The sequence below is a fragment of the Sapajus apella genome, unplaced genomic scaffold (assembly GCF_009761245.1).
Source record: "Sapajus apella isolate SASKATOON/1434 unplaced genomic scaffold, GSC_monkey_1.0 scaffold55, whole genome shotgun sequence".
Lineage (NCBI taxonomy): Eukaryota > Metazoa > Chordata > Mammalia > Primates > Cebidae > Sapajus > Sapajus apella.
The window spans coordinates 9,078,464-9,097,514 of NW_022436995.1; the positions used below are offsets into that span (position 1 = coordinate 9,078,464).

The 19,051-nt window shown below is 37.8% G+C and overlaps 1 protein-coding gene and 1 pseudogene across 1 annotated transcript in view; one reads left to right on the forward strand and one right to left on the reverse strand.

Annotated features, from left to right (window-relative positions):
* The window catches only part of PIAS1 (protein inhibitor of activated STAT 1), a 137,941-nt gene that overhangs the window by 91,778 nt on the left and 27,112 nt on the right, over nt 1-19,051 (forward strand). The window contains exons 5-7 of the mRNA XM_032244616.1: nt 437-527; nt 2,256-2,390; nt 9,143-9,248. Coding sequence (XP_032100507.1) covers nt 437-527; nt 2,256-2,390; nt 9,143-9,248 — 332 coding nt within the window. The remainder of the gene's footprint in view (nt 1-436; nt 528-2,255; nt 2,391-9,142; nt 9,249-19,051) is intronic.
* On the reverse strand, nt 804-1,350 carry LOC116527593 (annotated as a pseudogene).

Genomic DNA, 19,051 nt, shown 5'->3' on the forward strand with positions numbered 1-19,051 from the left:
GCTGGCTCTTCCTCAAGAGAGGAATGCTTATTTATAATGCTTATTAGCTTATTAAAAGCTCTGAAAAGTTCTGTATTAAGGAAGCTTAATTGTTTTGATTCAGAATTTCTTAATTTTTATTTAATGAGACTTTTTTTTTCTTTTAACATCTGTTAATCTCTGAAGAAGCTAGTGCTTCTCAGAACATGCTTAACCAAATAATTGGCAATATCACAAAGACAACTACAGGGTGCCAGTCATGATTGCTACAACTCTACATTGACAGAATTATTTATTTTAAGCCTATTTATATATGCTTATTAATTTGTTAAAAAGTCCAGTTTTTATACTTCTCCCTTTTGGTTTTTAAATTTACCATTTAAATTTATCTGTTGAACAAAAATACTAATGAAGTCATCTTTTAATAAAGGAAATTAAACTTGTCTTTGTTGTTTAGGTTTTGTTTATCAGAAACTAGTTGTCCACAAGAAGATCACTTCCCACCCAATCTTTGTGTGAAAGTGAATACAAAACCTTGCAGCCTTCCAGTAAGTCCTAAAAGCTATTTTTTTAATGCATTGCCAACATATCAAATGAGTCATCACAGCTGTTGTTAAATCATAGTTTTTCCTTAAGAAAACATATTTATTTTGGATATATATTCATATGACTGGGCGAAACACTTGTACCAACTATGTACAGTTAGCAGCTGTGATGTTAGCTTTGGGGACATAGGATTTGGAGTTGGGTGTTGTAGTTTTAGTGTTGTACTTTTTTTTTTGAGAAAGCCAGCTGACGATTGCTTTGGGTTGGGAACAGGGGGCTCAGGAGCCCTTGGTGGGGCGGGTCCGCTTCCTATTCGCCGTCACAGGCTTTTGGCTGCGCAGGATGGCGCTGGCCCTACAGATGGCTGCCATGTGCAGGTGGGGCGGTACTTGTTCTTGCAGATCGTGTGTCTGATGCTGCTGAGCATGGCGCGAGCATTCTTGTTGATGATGGTCTGCATGTAGGCTGCCGGCGGGTCTGCATGTAGGCTGCCGGCTCCACGCCCACAGTCTTGCAGTGAATCAGCCCGTTGTAGCGGAAGGAGTGCGGGCCTTCAGGTTACTGGTCTTGGTGCCGTAGGTCAATTTGCTCCTCTTGGTCAGGAAACGAGCAGTTCCGCACGACCATCCGCTGCAGATGCGCAGACATGGTGGCGGCTCCCGTTAGTCGGCTTGCTCCTCTAGATCAGGAAACGAGCAGTTCCGCACGTCCATGCGCTGCACATGCGCAGACATGGTGGCGGCTCCTGTTGGTGTGTTTGTTCCTCTTGGTCAGGAAACGAGCAGTTCCGCACGACCATGCGCTGCAGATGCGCAGACGTGGCGGCGGCTCCTGTTGATGTGTTTGTTCCTCTTGATCAGGAAACGAGCAGTTGCGCATGAAGATCCACTGCAGATGCGCAGACGTGGCAGCGGCTACTGTTAGCTAGTTCTTATTGATGAGGAAATGAGCAGTTCCACACGACCATCCACTGCAGATGCACAGTCATGGCGGCGGCTCCTATCCCGGCGGCGGCCTGAAACGGACAGAGCTTTTTTTTTTTTTTGAGACGAAGTCTCGCTGTGTCACTAGGCTGGACTGCAGTGGCGCCATCTCGGCTCCTGTCGGAACCCTAACTTGGGTTCAAGCGATTCTCCTGTCTCAGCCTCCCGAGTAGCTGGGACAACAGGCACATACTACTACACCCAGCTAATCTTTGTATTTTTATTAGAGACATGTTTTCACCATGTTGGCCTGGATGGTCTCCATCTCTTGACCTTATGATGCACCCTCCTCGGCCTCCCAAAGTTCTGGGATTACAGGCATGAGCCACTGCACCTGGTGTGGATATTGGGGAGAAGTTGTCTTTTCAACTGAATCTTAGTTGTGTTCTTGTGAGTTTATAAGCCTATGGTAGAATGGAGATTTGAAGAATGCTATGTCTTAAACGGGGGATAAGGGTGAAGACTGTTTTTGGTTCCGTTGAAATACTCCTCATATACCTATCTAAGCTTGCTATGAATTCATCTTTAAATCAAAATTTAAGAGATTTTCAATTTTCATCACTAATATTTTTCTCAGGTTTACTGTAAGGAGAGTATAAAGTTGTTTAGAAAAATAATAAACATAAATGCAGCATGTAGTTTGTAGAGTTTTTTTAAGGAATGGAAGTTAATAAAATTATTGTGGAAGTAATAAGTTAAAATGATTGTGGAAATAATAAGTATAAATAAATTATACTTCATTTTTAGGGTTACCTTCCACCTACAAAAAATGGCGTGGAACCAAAGCGACCCAGCCGACCAATTAATATCACCTCACTTGTCCGACTGTCCACAACAGTACCAAACACCATTGTTGTTTCTTGGACTGCAGAAATTGGAAGAGTAAGTAAAATTTTGTATCTACCAGATTTTTGTATTATGTGGAGGGGTTAATCACCATGCCTACCTGAGTTTGTATGTAAATTACGTAAAATGAGCTACACAAGGATTTATTTTTGTCTCACAGTGAGTTTTCAACATGTTTACATTTGAAAAATGGGATTATGAAGTATCCAGTGTTTTATAACCTGACCCTTTTACTCAACAATTTATCATAAATGTCTCCTGTGTCATCACATGTTCTTCTTAAGTGACTATATCATATTCCAGTATCAGTACGCCATAAATTTGCCTGTTCCCTACTATTATGTTACTTGATTTATTGATTGATTCATTGAAGTAGCTATAATTTTGCATGCATATATGATAATTTCCTTAGGGTACATTCTCAGAAGTGGTGTTGCAAAGTCAAAGAGCATACAGAATTTTAAGAAATTTGCTGTACGTTGACAGATTGCCTTCTCCAAAGATGTTGTGCAAATTTATTTTCTTTGTGTTTATTTAATCTTCGCCAATTCTGTTAGGTAAATAATGCCACTACTGTGCTTTAATTAGTACTTTTTTCATTATTACTGAGATGAATATGTTTTACATTGTGATTATTTACATTTAACAATTTTATCCATGTCTATTTCTCTGTTGCTGTTTTTCTTATGAGAGCTTCATAGAGTAAAACTTAATTCTCTGTTACATGTTGCAAATATTTGTTTACAGTTTGTTTGCCTTTTTATGTTGTTGTTTAATATGCAGAAGATTAAAATTTTTGTATGGCCAAATCTTAACCAGTTATTTCCTTTATATACTCTTTCTTCATCTCCGTCATGTTTTGCCTATCCACCCTTCCCAAGCTGTGGAATTACTTGTTTATTTTCTTCTACACTTTTAAGGTTTCATATTTTACCTTTAAATATTTAGCTCATATTAAATGTATGTGAGGTAAATGGTATGAGGTAAAATTGCTTTCTTTCACTTTTTAAATAGCCAGTTTTAATACTGTTAACTACAAAAATGTGTTGATTCTGAAGCCACCATTGTTACATATTTAATTTCTACATATCTTGGATGTGTTTCTGATCGTTTGCTGTATTGTTTCTTGGTCTCGCATTCTCTTTTGGGACAATTTTCTTGATATGAGCTCATATGTATCCACCAATTCATTTGAAATTTATTGACTGCTTACCATGTGCCGTATACTATACTCAAAACTGGCACTACCATAGGGAGGAAAAATTCATTTTTATGAGGTCTGCAATCTAGGGGCCCAGTGGTTACACACAAAAAATGTGAACTTACTTACAAACACTATAAAAGAGAGGCACATGGTAATTTTACAGTGTTTCAAAGGGGACTTTGAATGAGAGAACAGTCAGCAAGAGCTTCCCTGAGGAAGTAGTGACTGAGCCAAGAGCTGAGAGAGGGGTAAGAATAGACAAAAGGTTCAGAGGAAACCACCCACACACAACAGCCCAGTGGTAGGCGTGAGAGGGATTCACTCTGACTAGAGTACAGAGAATGGGGAAGAGCAGCATATGAGATGCAGTGGAGGCGTAAGATAGGGCCAAACCATGCAGGGCATTGTAGGTGATGTTAAAGTTAAGGATTTTCTTCTTTTTTTGAAGTGGAGTCTCACTCTGTCACCCCTAGAGTACAGAGAATGGGGAAGAGCAGCATATGAGATGCAGTGGAGCTGTAAGATAGGGCCACACCATGCGGGGCATTGTAGGTGATGTTAAAGTTAAGGATTTTCTTTTTTTTTTGAAGTGGAGTCTCACTCTGTCACCCCTAGAGTACAGAGAATGGGGAAGAGTGGTATATGAGGTGCAGTGGAGGTGTAAGATAGGGCTAAACCATGCAGGGCATTGTAGGTAATGTTAAAGTTAAGGATTTTCTCTCTCTCTCTTTTTTTTTTTTTTTTTTTTTTTTGAGACAGAGTCTCACTCTGTCACCCAGGCTGGAGTGCAGGGGTGTGATCTCTGCTTACTGCAACCTCCGCCCCCCAGGTTCAAGAGATTCTCCTGCCTTAGCCTCTTGAGTAGCTGGGATTACAGGCCTGCCACCATGCCTGGCTAATTTTTATATTTTTAGTAGAGACAGGATTTTACTGTTTTGGCCAGGCTGGTCTTGAACTCCTGACCTTGGGATCCACCTGCCTTGGCCTCCCAAAGTGCTGGGTTTGCAGGCGTGAGCCACTGTGCCAGGCCAGGATTTTCTCTTTCTAAGCAGAAGGTTTATAGTGCCTAACTTCTTTTTAGAAAAGGTCAGTCTTTGGAGTGGTAAATAGTTTAGTCAGAGGCCAGAATCGTGCAGAAAGGACATCTCTTAGGAGCCAGCTATTGCAGAAGTATTAGTGAAATAGTATCTTAACCTAGAGTGGTGGCAGTAGGAATGGAGGTAAGTCGAGGCATTTGCAGAATTAAATGATGAATTGAAAGTCGAGGGCTAAGAGGAAGGGAGATGTCACTGATGAGTCAGTCCTTGGTTTCTGGTTGGGTAGCTAGGTGAATGATACTGCTACTGAGATAGAGGAAACACTGGAAAAGGACTGAGTATAGGTGTGTATTGTTTTGTCTTACTTTGAAGAATGGGCATTGGAGGACTAATGGTGAAATCATGAATTTAGTTTTGAAACTTTTGCGTTTGAAATGCCTGTAAGACATCCTGAATAGTCAGTGGTGCAGATAGGCTCAAAGGGGACGTCTGGGCTAGAGGGAAAAAATGTGAGTGAGTCATCTGCATATTGGTGGTTATTGGAGCCACACTGGCGGGGGCGACGTTGATTCTCCTGCATTACTTTTCTTCACATTAATTCTTCCAGATAAAGTAGAGTTACTTTATCACATTTCTTTTCCTCCCTCCTATACCCCACTTGCACATCTTTCTGAGAATTTGGATGAGATTTCTTTAAAGTTATAGATTAAATTAAAGAGAATTTATTTATTTGCAGTATTTCATATAACCATTCAGGAACTGTATTTTCAAATCCTCTTTTATATTCCTCAGCAATTTAATAGGTTTCCTACAAAGTCTGTATATTTTTTAAAATCCCTATGTTGGTTGTTGTTATTACTGCTATTAGAAGTAGATCTTTTTTTCTATTTTCAAAGAATTTATTTATTGTCTTACTCAAAGACTAGTTATTTTTGAATATTTACTTCATAGCTAAATTCATATGTTGGCTCCAGCAGCTTTTAGATGATTTATTGGTATTTCTGCCTTGACAGTTTGGAGTTTGAGATATGCCATACAAATTATATTACCCTAATACTTTTGCCATTTATCTCTCGTTCTGCTAGATAGAACTTTGTAAACAGTGTTAAATAATTCAGGCACTAGTGGACGTATTTGACTTGCTCCTTATGTGAATGAGAATACTGCTACTGTTACAACATTATTATGATGGTTAATTTTGGTAGAACCTTATTATATCAGTGATGTATTTCTATATTCCTCCTTTGCTGGATGTTTTTAGAAATGGATTTTGAATTACAATTCTTTTTGACGTCTCTGAGGGTTATATTTTTTCTTTAGCTCGTACATCATCATTAGATTTTAAATATTTTTTTTCTAGTATACCTTGGAGTTCCCTTTTCCTCCCTCTTTGAGGAAAGTTTTGAAAATGTTTTGTTTTGTTTTTGTGTATTAAAAGAATGGCTCACCAAGGAAGAAAGGGAGTGATTTTGGTGAAATATGAGAGGAGTCTGAAAATGTAGGAGGGGAGGGGAATATAGCTACTGATAAAAAGCACAGAGGAGAGGGGGAAATACTCTTAACATTGGAAGGCTTCCAAACTACAAAGATTGGAAGACCTTTTTCTGGGGAAGTAAGATGCCAAATCCACGTTGTTTTACAAAGCCCAGAAAATAACTTAATAGATTGTTTTTAGATTGCTGTTTTAATTCAGCTTGTGAAGATACTCTGAATAGTTAATGTAGAGTATCTTACTGTTTTGCACATAACTGTGTATTAGTTGCCAGTGAGAAATGTTGCAACTATGTCAAATGAAATCAGTAGGAGAGCTGGTATGTACCTGAAAGAAATAAGTGAGTTATATTGTATCTTCTTCCCCTTCCTCAGGGTAATGACTGCTTTTAGGATTTGTTAAACTCTCATTATTTGTAGAGAAATTATTTAGATGTATGTGGAGTATCCCTAATCTGAAAATCTGAAATCCAGGATGCTCTAAAATTCAAAACACGCGACTCACAGGAGATACTTGTTTGAGCATTTCAGACTTCAGATTTTCAGATAAGGGATGCTGAACTGGTAAGTATAATGAAAATATTCCAAAATCTGAAAGAAAAAAAAAATCAGAGTCCAAAATACTTATGGTCCCAAGCATTTTGGATAAGGGATACCAACTTGTACTATTGTAAGGGGCACATGACGAGTAGAGGATATTTCAATTATAGAGAAAGCATCTCATGAACTTGACAAAGAAGCTTGAAGACTTTAAAAAAGCAGTAGACAAAAACATCAGTATAATTTAACAATATCAATAGTTGGAGTTAGTATTTGAAGGATTAGAAGGTACAATTAAAATAATGTCTACCTAGAAAAGATACTTTATCACTATTAAGCTTTGGTGGGTTTTTTTTGTTGTTGTTGTTTGTTTGTTTTTGCTGCTGAGCCTCTTTCATATGATGTAAAATTTCATTTTATATTACCAGTACAAGTGGCATTTGTTAGTACCACATTCTTTTTGCTGCCTTTTTTTTTTTCCTCCTATTTGGTCACATGTTTCAACTAGAGTGAACATACCTTTTCACTGAACTTTTTGCAATTTCTGCTTAATCTCTCCTTAAATATTTATATAAAGCCTTAGGGTAATTCCAAGTTCTAAAGATTCAAGTTGTCAATACTTAATTTCATATTATTAATTAGCATTTTTCCAGTTTCTGTCATACTTGAAGCATTAAGCAAGTAAGTAATAATGATGAATAAGATTTTTTTCTAAAAGAAGCTTTTCAGTTGGGCCAGTGACTCACACCTGTAATCCCAGCACTTTGGGAACTGAGACAGGTGGATCACTTGAAGTCAGGAGTTCGAGACCAGCCTGGCCAACATGGTGAAACCCCTCTACATGAAAAAATATATATACAAAAATTAGCCAGGTGTGGTGGTACACTCCCGTAGTCTCAGCTACTTAGGAGGCTGAGGGAGGAGAATCATTTGAACCTGGGAGGTGAAGGTTGCAGGGAGCTGAGATTGCACCACTACACTCTAGCCTAGGTGACACAGTGAGACTGTCTCTAAATAAATAAAAAAATAAAAGTTTTTCAATGCTATATCAGATTAGTATCTTGTATGCTCTAAAATTTAGGCAAGTTTTAATGTTACTTGTTTCTCATTAATATATTGTGACATTTATTATTGAAAGTAAATTAGCTTTTTTGACACTTCTTTTTCCTCCTCCCAGAAAATGTGTAGCTTGTGAACACAGATAGCTTTCCAAACTTTAAATGAAAATATGATCTTCCAGAGAGTATTGTAAGATATTTTGTGCCAAAAGAGGAGAGTGCATTTTCAAAATGTAAAAGTATCTGAAAGTTGGAATGTGTGTTGGCCTAGGTTAAGAGGTTCAAAGCAAGTAGGGTATGTGAAAGCAAGAACTGTAGGGTATACTGGCCTTGATCATTAAGTTCCTTGTCTTAATATTCCCACCCTTTCCTCCTGGTTTCTAGTGTCTGCTCTGTTGCCTAATCATGAGCAGATTGCATAATGTTTTTGTGCCTTAGTTTCATCAGCCCTTCACTTAGAAAAATACCTATCCTGTCTGTGTCTTAATAGGCCTTCTGTGAAGTTTAAATGAAATAGGCAGTATATGTTAAGAATGCTTTGAAAAATGTGTGCAGCTATGAAATACAAGATGGCAGCAATTATTTTTCCTTTGACTTCTTTTCAAGTCTTTTGCTCTTCCTCTTGATCCCAGCACCAAATAGAAAGTGGTCCTTCTCATTTAGACCTCTCTCCTACCCTTGTTGAACCTCAGCCATCTTTTCTTTCTTTTATCCAATCATGTTCCCTTCACTTGGTCTTAGCTTGTTGATTAACTGTTTTTTTGGTTGGGTTTTTTTTTTTTTTTTTGGTCCCCTTCTCCCTCTGTCATCTCTGAGTAGTCCCTCTGCTGGTAATGGATATTCATGTGTTCATTTGCCAAACCAGCAGCTTCTCTTTGAAAACCTTCCTTAATATTCCCCTTGCTTGTTGTGATAATGGCCCAAATATAATCTTTTCAAGAGCTAGTTGAAGAGAAAGGTTCAAAGGTATAAGTTAGGAAGCCCGTCTCATTTGTAATTAAGAAAAAAAAAGATTCTATTTTAGATATATCTGTTACCTACTAAATATGGTTTATAACTTCAACATCGTTTTGGCCTTGGCTTATGCTTAGTCTTAGCAGTATTCGTTCATGTAAGTGCCTTAAATTCATTAGCTTTAAGTATAGGTAATATTAAATCCAGGACAGACTTGGATTTAAATTCTAGTTTTGTTACTTGAAAGTTAACAAAATTAGGGCAAGTTCTTTTACTTCTCTGTGCTTCAGTTTCCTCATCCATAAAAACAGAGTTATGATCATCTCAGCAGCTTTTTGGTCAGGATTAACTGAATTATTGTTCATGAAAAGACCTAAGACAGTGCTTGACACATAGTAGGTGTTTTAAGAAGTGTTAGTTTTCTTTCGCTATCAAGGTGAGATTAAAATAGATATGCTGTTTACTTACATATGTTGTTTGTTTTCTACATCTTTTTTTTTCCAGAACTATTCCATGGCAGTATATCTTGTAAAACAGTTGTCCTCAACAGTTCTGCTTCAGAGATTACGAGCAAAGGGAATAAGGAATCCGGATCATTCTAGAGCTTTAAGTACGTATGATAAACATATTTCACTTATTCAGCTATTTTATAGTTAAAGGTTAGAGTAGTATTAACTCAAGAAATTTTAGAATTTGTTTATTCACTGGAGGATTAAAAACACTGAGAACCTTCTGAGCTTGTAAAACAATAAGAATATTTCTAATATCCTTGTCATGAACTATATTTTATAATCTATATTTTACTAATCTTCAAATTAGCTTTTTGAAGTCAGTGCATGAACATGGAAGAATATTCTCCTACAACTTCATAAAATAAATCATGTTTAAGGAATTCTAGGAAATGGAAAGGAATCTTGACATAAATTTCAAGAAAATTATTTTAGATTAGAGGTTTATCAAGGAAAAATATACAGAGTTATATGATGGCCTCACCCCTGCATTTACAAAATAGAAAGAGCCATTGGGGTGGTAGAAATAATCATGACATGGCTTCTGCCGTTAATCACTTACATGGCTGTGGACAAGTCACACTACTGCTGAGTTTCACCATCCTTGTCTGTAACAAGAGGTTTATGCCATGTGATTTCTAACACTTCTTCAAAGTCTGGGTTCATATATGTGAATTACTGGATGGTTTGTTTTGATATGTTCAATTTGAGATGCAAGGTCTGTAAATGGGGCTGTTCAGTTTTTAAGGTTTAAGGTCAAAGGGCTTGGCCTTTCCAAAGAGGTGAACTAAGTTCTTTGTTTATTCTTTTATTTGTGAGAGGTAGGGGCTAGGTGGATTTGGGGGTGAGGGCTGGGCACTTAGGCAACAAAACTTTTATAGGCAGGCGTTAGATAGCTATCCTTTAAGGACTTTTGATGTGAGCTGATTAATGAAGGCCACTATCAGATTTGTACTTAGGAATACTGGTGGAAAGAACTAGATAATAAGAGCAGCTTTCGTTCTGTAGCATAACTTTTAACCTTTTCTGTAACTTGTTTCTGGGACAGAGTAAAAGATCCCAATATCCCTGAATATCAATATGCCCTTAATAGTTAATTGAAGAATTTTTCTTTATTAAAATGGTCCTTTAAAAATTCAGCTAATCCTGAATCAGTGGAACACTTTGAGCTAATGCCCCAGTAGGCGTGCATTGACAGATGATGGAGAGCTAGAAGGACAGCACTGGTTTGGGGTCTGCAGGAGTGGAGGCACCATTTGGCAGGGACAAGAAAATGGTGGCGATCCTGACAGAAAGGTAGACATCTGCCTTGAAGCGTGCAGGAAAACTTTTCTTCTATGACAGTCTTGCTGAAGTTACTCCTGGCCATTCTATTGAGAACCTTCATATTTGCCTGATAATACTAGAATCTCAGCCAGTCAGAAAGCGTAGAATTATGTGAGCCTGTATGGGAAAGGGAATACCAAAGAGTAAGGCAGATAAAGTTGTTTTATTTAGTAGTAAGAACAGCAACAACGATAGGGCCAACTGTCTTTGCTCAAGCTGTTAGCTCTTCTCCGGTTGTAGCTGTAGCACCACCTGGAGGGAGATTGGGAACATGAGTCTGGAATTACTTGATTTTCTCTGAGAAACCACTATTAGCTACCATTAAGCAGCAAAAACTCTTTAATTCAAAAACGATTTCTACTCTGATATACTGCTGGATGTAGAGAATAATTGTACACTGGATGAGATTTTTGTGGCAGTTGATACGTTAGTTTACTTATTGGCCAGGGAAGCCACTGGAATATTAATTTGGATCCCACCAGTAAGAAATTTGTTGTAATTGACCAAAAAACAGGTTATCTACCTTTACCTATATGCTCCCTGTAAAAAAGAAAAATCCCAACAAATTAATTATGTAATTAAATTCTGTTTAAAATTACTTCACAAAAGGAATATCAGATATCTCAGATATTTTTGAAGAATCAAATTACTTACAAATATGTTCATTTCAAGTCATTCCTAACGTAATATAAGTTATTTAGCAAAGTTTTAGTAGTGAAGCCAGATACTCTTATGGTCTTGAAAGAATGAAGTTGCTATTATTTAGACTTTTCACAGAGAAATCCATTCTCTGTTTCATTTGACTTAGTAAGATTTTGTCTTGCAGTTTCTACCTTTGTGTAGAGTTGTGCCCTCACAACTGTCACCAAAAAAGTCTTTGACCAACTCTTAATTAAGTTTCTTTCTCCTCTCCCTTCTCCCTTCACCATTTATTTCAAGCCTTAGACATAATCTACTCAAACACTATTCCCCTCTCTCAGCACTCTGCCAAGCAAGAAAATTGGGGCTACAAGATGTGAATTATCTAAACCACCCATTTCTTCCTTAATCCCAGTGCCACCGTAATTACTTTCAGCTTATCTACATTTGTGCCCAGTCCTCACTTTATTCCCTTCAGTGTCAGGAGGAAATGTCCCTTTCCCTGCTCCAAGTTAATCTTTTATTCATTTATCCTTTTCATTCAAGAAATTGTATTAAGAGTACTACGTTCCAGGCACAGGAAAATATAGCATTAAACAAGACACATACCATCTCTGCATCCCCCAGAAGTTTGCAGTCTGGTGAGAAAGACAGACATCAAATAATTGCACAAGTCATTAATGAGTTACAGTTTTGACATATGCCTTAAAGAAGATAGACAGGCAGTTCTGTAGAGGTGTACAATAGGGGAACATAGTCCTCCCTGGTGTCGTGATACTTAAGGCAAGATTATAAGGATGAGAAGAAGTTAAGCTCCAAGATGGGAACAGAAAAATTATCTGGGCATGGTGGCATGTGCCTGTAATCCCAGCTACTCAGGAGACTGAGGCAGGAGAATTGCTTGAACTCAGGAGGCAGAGGTTGCAGTGAGCTGACCTTGCACCACTGCACTCCAGCCTGGGCGACAGCAAGACTCTATCGTTAAAAAAAAAAGAGAGAGAGAGCGCGCCAAAAAGGAGGGTGACTAGAGAGATGGATAGGTATAAGTTGACATAGATGATATAAAGATAGATGATGGAAAATCATTACAAGATTTTTAAGCAGAGGAATAAATGACATGATTGCATTTAGACAATCTGATTCTCACTTGGAGGATGAATCAAAGGAAGGCAAGGCTAATGCAATGAGGCCAGTTGAGAACCTATTTGTAATGGTATACGTAAGAGATGACGATGTCTTGAACTAAGGTGATAGCGATAGACGGAAATAGAAGTTGACAGTTTTGACAAGTATTTGAAATGGCATTGACTGTGTGTGTGGAGTAAGGAGTCAAGGAGGAGTGCTGGGCTTCTTAGTCAAGTACCAGGTAATGTGGTAATGCCATTTACACAGACAACTGTGCTGAAAAGATCGAATTGCAGGGGCGGGGATCAGCGTGCACTCTTAGACTTGTGGTGTTTAAGATGGGATGAGACATCCAGGTAGAGGTGCTCAGTAACAGTATTGTGAGACCTGGCTCCCTCATTTATCTGCTCTTTGTCCTGTGTTTTCAGTTCCTCCCTGTCTGCAGGCTTTTTCTGTCACCCTATCCTATCAAGTCTCTTTTGTCTTTTAAAAAATAGGAAAACAAGCTCCTCTATGGATAGAGCTCTGTGTTCCTCCCATTGTTCTCCTAATTTTTGAGAGAATAGTCTACACTTGTTCTTTTTACCTCCTCACTACAACTCATTATGGTCTTTAACTCTCTATCATTCCACTGAAATTGCTCTTTCAGATGTCACAAATGATTATCTGATTGCTTAAAGTGTATCTTTTCAATTTTCATCCTGAATACTTCTGCTGCATTTGATATGAACCGCCTTCTCCATGAAATTCTCTCCTCTTCTCTGACCTTAGCTTCTCGATCACTTGCCTTCAATGGATTCTCTTACGGGAAGCGTTCTAAATGTTGGTGTTCCTTGGAGTTTCATCCTAGGTGCACTTTTCTACACACGCTTGTGGTTTAAAACTAACACCTACCCCCCAATACATGTCTTCATATCAGACCTCTCCCCTGCATTTCAGACTTGTATAGCTAACTACCTTGACCTAAACATTCCACTGGTTCCTCAGTCTCAAGTATTTAAAACTGAACTCACCAACTCCTCTCAAACTTACTCCCTAAATATTTCTCAAGTGTATCTTCCTGTCCATCACTGCTGTCATTGCCCTTGTTTAAGCTCTCATATGCTGCTTTTATTTTAAAAACCTACTCTTAGATAAACATCCCTCTCCTTTCTTGACCTCCTTTTATATCTCTCCTCTCGTGGCCAGGTCGGTGATTTATAGAGATCTGAAATCTTATATCCCTTTGCATTTCATGGCTTCTTAACACCAAGGGAATAAAAACTCCAACTATGTTAGCATGACACATACAGCTTTCCATGATGTGGCACCTGCTCATTATTTTCCAGGGTCGTCTGTATTCACCCTTCTTTTCATGCTTTACATCCCAAAAATATGGAACTCTTGTCTTTCTTCAGTGCTTTAGTTTCGTGCTATGTGCCTCAAAACTCCCCTGCTGCCTCCTCTGCTTAATGTCATTATCTCTGGTTCACTTTTTTCCAGGAGGCATCCCAGTACCCCCAGAATAGACAAATTGACTTTTGGTTAGCTTCCTGAACATACCTCCATCAGAGCGCATTAGAGATGAGCTTACTGAGCATCTTTACCCTCTCCTAGATTATGAGTTCTTTGGGGCAGGAATTTAATCTTATTTTTCTCTTGAATCCCTGTTGCTCAGCACGGTACCATTTGCATAGTAGATCTGCATATTTTTATTGAAGTAAACTGATGAAAAGACGTCTAGAGAAAAAAATCAGGTCTTGATGCCTGTTTCTTTGCCTATACAATAAAATATTGATCTTAATATGTTTGATTGTTTTCAGCCTTAAAAATTTTAAAGGCTGAATTAAAATAATCTGATATTAATGAAGGATAGAAATTGTCTTAAAATAATAGCAATCCTAGAACAGCACTATCTAATAGAACAATCTGTGACAATGGAAGTGTTCTCTGTCTGCACTGTCCCATATGGTAGCCACCAGCAACACATGGCTATTGAGCACTTAAAATGTGGCTAGTATAACTGATGAGCCGTGTTTCTTACTTAAATTTAAACAGTGTCATGTGAGTAGTGGCTAACTCTTGTTGCTCATGACAACAGGGATTAAAAACAAGACTAATTCTGCCTCCCAAATGGACTTATTGGGAAAAACAAGATTAATTTTAAATGTGGCTAGCTGTAACTTTATTGTAGGTCATGCAATAAAATACTGTTATACCACTGCGGATCACTGTAACAATATGAAAACTCTGACTCCCAGAGAGCTTCCCACATCTCGACTGATTGCAGCAGGACAAATATTATATGTCTTATTTTTTATTCCCTTGCTCGCAAAGAATAAGGGCTTTTACTTTCACTTTATTTTTCTTGTAATTAAATATAGCATAGTGCTTTCCTCTTCCTTTTTCTCTCTTTTTTTTTTTTTTGAGGAAGTTTATTAAAGTATAATTTATAGGCAATAAAAATTCCTTTGATAGATGTACACAATCATGGACCACTGCCACAATCAAAATGTAGAACATCCTTCACCCCAGAAAGTTCTTTTGTGGCCTTTTGCATTCTACCCTATCTCCTTAACCATTGACGTGATTTCTGCTCTATAGCTTTGTCTTTTCCAGAATGTCAGATAAATGCAATCCTACAATATGTAGCCTTTTGCGTCTGGCTTCTTTTCACTTAGTATAATACGTTTGAAGTTCATCCATGTAGTTTGTTCTTTATTGCTGAGTGGCATTTCATTTATATACTGTAATTTATCAATTGACGGACATTTGGATTATTTCAAGTTTTGCAGCAATATGAATAAAGCTGCTGTAAACATTTACATTTTGCATATGGATACCTCAGTTTTGTAGGTGTACGTTTTCATTCCTCTTGGGTAAATAAATACCTAGGCGTGGAATTGCCGGGTCATATAACTGCATGGAAAACACTTTGGCAGTTTCTTATAAAGTAAATATACCATTTTTGCATTTGCACTAACAATGTGTGAAAGTTCTAGTGGCTCCATACCCTTATCAGCATGTGGTATCATCAGGCTGCTTTCTTATAGCCATTGTGATTGGTATGTAGTGGTATTTCATTGTGCATTTTTCTAATGACTAAGGATGTTAAGCATCTTCTCAGGTGTTTATTTGCCATTCTTATAGCTTCTTTAATGAAGTATCTGCCAAATCTTTTGCCCATTTTTAAATGTCATGCTTTTTATGTATTATGAAATCTTTGCCTAAATGAAAGTCACAAACACTCTCTTCTACTTTCCTTCTAGAAGTTTTATTGTTTGGGCTCTTGGATCTAGGTCTGTGATTCATTTTGAGTTAATTTTTGTATATGGTACAAGGTAAGAGTAGAGATTCATTTTTTTCCCCCACATAGATATCCAAATATTCCAACAACATTTTGTTGAAAAGACCCGTCTTTCCTTCCATTTCATTACCTTGGTACCTTTGTCAAAAACCAATTGACTGTAGATGTATAAATCTATTTCTGGACTCTCTTCTTTTCCATTGATCTGTGTGTCTATCCTTATGCCAAATGAGAATCTTAATTACTATAGCTTGATAGTCTTGAAATCAGGTAGAATTCTCCAACTTTGTTTTTCTTTTTCAGAATTGTTTTGAATATTCTTAAGTCCAGTATGTAAAACAATACGTAGTGGCCAAATAGAATTTATTTCTGTAATATGAGGTTGGTTCAGCATTCAAAAGTCAATATAATTCACCTCAACCAACTAAAAATGAAAAATCACGTGATCATCTCCAGAGATGCAGAAAAAGCACTTGTCCAAATTCAACATCCATTCATGATAAAACTGTCAGCAAAATAGAGAAGGGAGCTGCCTCAGTGTAATAAAGGGTATTTATAAAAAGTCTACACTACAGCTGATAATATCATTAATGATGATTAAATGCTTCACTCCTAAGATTGAGAACAAGGCAAGGATATCTGCTCCTAGCATTGCCCTAGAGGTTCTAGACAGCACAATAAGACATGAAAATTTTGAAAAGAAACCAACACACAGGTTAGAAATGAATAAATAATTATTGTCTTTATTTGCAGAGATCTTATGGTCTATATAGAAAAAAATCCCAAAGAATCTCCAAAAAAGCTACTAGAAATACTATGTGAGTTTAGCACAGTTAGAGAATTCATGGTCAATATACAAAAACAAATTGTATTTCTGTCAGTAATGAACACAGGGAAATTGAAATTCACAAAACAAGATTTTATGGTAACATCTAAAAATACGAAACACTTAGGAATACATCACACAAACCATGTGCAAGATTTGTATGCCCAAAACTTATAAAACATCTTTGAGAAAAACTGAATGAAGACCTGAATAAATGGAGAGATATATCTTGCTAACAGATCAGAAGACTATTGTTGTATGTTAGTTCTCCAAATTATAGAATTAATCCAGTCTAATCAAGATCCCAGTAGGACCTTTAAAAATATCTTTACAAGAATAAGTGGACTAGCATTGGGTCTGTAATGGCAAAAGAAAGTAGCAATAGCTAATATTTATTGAGAATAATATGAGATTATTTTAAAACTTTTTTTGTTGCCAGGCGTGGTAGCTCACACTTGTAATCTTGGCACTTTGGAAGGCTGAGGTGGGCAGATCACCTGAGGCTGGGAGTTTGAGACCAGCCTGGCCAATATGGTGAAACCCTGTCTCTACTAAAAATACAAAAAATTAGCCGGGCCATGGTGGCACGCACCTCTAATCCCAACTACTCGGGCTGAGGCAGGAGAATTACTTGAACCCGGGAGGCGGGGGCTATAGTGAACCAAGATCGCACCACTACACTGCAGCCTGGGCGACAGAACAAGACCCTGCCTCAAAGACAAAACAAAACAAAAACCTTGTTGAGACGGGATCTCACTCTCACCCAGGTTGGAGTGCAGTGGCAGCAATATCAGCTCACTGCTACTTCCGCCTCCCAGGCTCAAGTGTATTTTAAAAGTTTTTATGCGTACTAACTCATTTAATTCTTAAAACAATTCTGTGAGGTACTATTATTGTTCCCATTTACCAGATGTTGTAACAGCCATAGAGAGGTTAACTGACTTAACTGAGACTGAATTCTAACCTAGGCTATCTCTAGGTCCTATGCTCTTACCACTACTTTGTGTTGCCTCTCTTATTCCAATTTATTTTCTAAGCACTGAACATTGAGCTTTGTTTTGTATAAGGCTGATATGATCTGTGGTGTTTCTTCATTTAAGTAGAAATTTAAATATGCAAAGCTCAAGGTCAGCTACTATACCCATTGCTTGCTATGTCTATAAAGGGTGCTGGTAGGATGATTGGTGAAGGCATGCAGAGTGGTTATTAGTCAGGGTTCTGTGGAGAGACTCTAGGAGGGGAAGGAGAGGGAAAGGGGAAAAGGAGAGACAGAAAGTTGAGAGATGTATTCGGAGAATTGGCTCACATGACTACGAAGGCTGAGAATGCCCACAGTAGATAAGCTGTCTGCAAGCTGGAGAACCAGCAAAGCCAGTGATACGGCTCTTCAAGTCCAAAGGCCCCAGACCCAGGACGCCAACTATCAAGCTAAGGCCAAAGGCCTAAGAGGGGTGGAGAGAAGGGCTGATGTGGTGGTACAAATCCTAGAGTCCAAAGACCAGAGAACCTGGAATTCTTTCTTTTTAAAGGTGGAGTCTCACTATGTTGCCCAGACTGGTCTCAAACTCCTGGCCTCAAGCAATCCTCCTACCTCAGCCTCCCAAGTAGCTGGGAGCACAGAAGCCCAAAGGCAGGAGAAGAAGGGTATCCCAGCTCAAGAAAAAAGAGAAAGTGACTTTATTTTCCTTTCCTCTGCCTTTTTGTTTTTTCTGTGTTCCCCAGCTGGTGGGATGGTGTCTGCCAAGATTGAGGGTGGATCTTCCTCACTTATCCACAGACTGACACACCAGTCTCCTTTAGAAACACACTCACAGACACTTGCAGAAATTATGCCTTGCCAGCTCTGTAGGTAGCCCTTAGTTTAGTTAAGTTGACCCCCAAAATTAGCCATCACAGTGAGTAATCACATCAGAATTCTATTTGTGTGTTTATTTCATATGGCAATTACTTGTTGCTTTTAACAAAGATACTACTGTTTAAAATCATATTTATAAGAAAGGATTGACTAAGATTTGGTGTATAATGACAAAGGCATACTTTTTGTAATTTATATATGGTATTCATTAGCATAGTGTTACAACTATATTTTCCAAACTAAAAACCAGAGGTTGTATGCCGTTTTTTGTATGTCAGGAGATAGCCTATGAAATTCATTAAGACTTTGAAAATTTGGAATTTCCAGGCCATGAAATGACTTTTTAGTCTGGCATTAGAATCATATCTTGAGCTTTCAAGAAACTACCAATTGGTATTCCCCTTTTCATTCTGATTGAAAAGGTTCTGTAGGTAGGTCTGATGTGCACTTTGAGATTTATGGAAATAGTTGGATAGGATATCCAGGATTTGGACCATCTCAGAAAATCCAGACTAAAATCCCGGGCACTGTGTTTAATAAAGGTAGGATTTCTCATAAGTGGTTATCAGCACAACAGAGTCTGAAATTGTAACTTACCCAAGTACATTTCCCTCTCTTCATTTTCATTTCTGTATGGCGTCTATCTGGTCACACTTACTTGTACCACAGTTCAGAAATTCTATTGATTATGTATACAGCTACCCCACTTATAGCTTCTTTATGAGACTTTAAAGTTATGGGACAGTTTCCAAAAGTGTTGGAATATTACATATATGTATTTCCTGTGTTACTCCTGTAATGTTTTTTCTTGTTACTGAGGTTTTCAGAGGTAGCAGATAGCTCATGT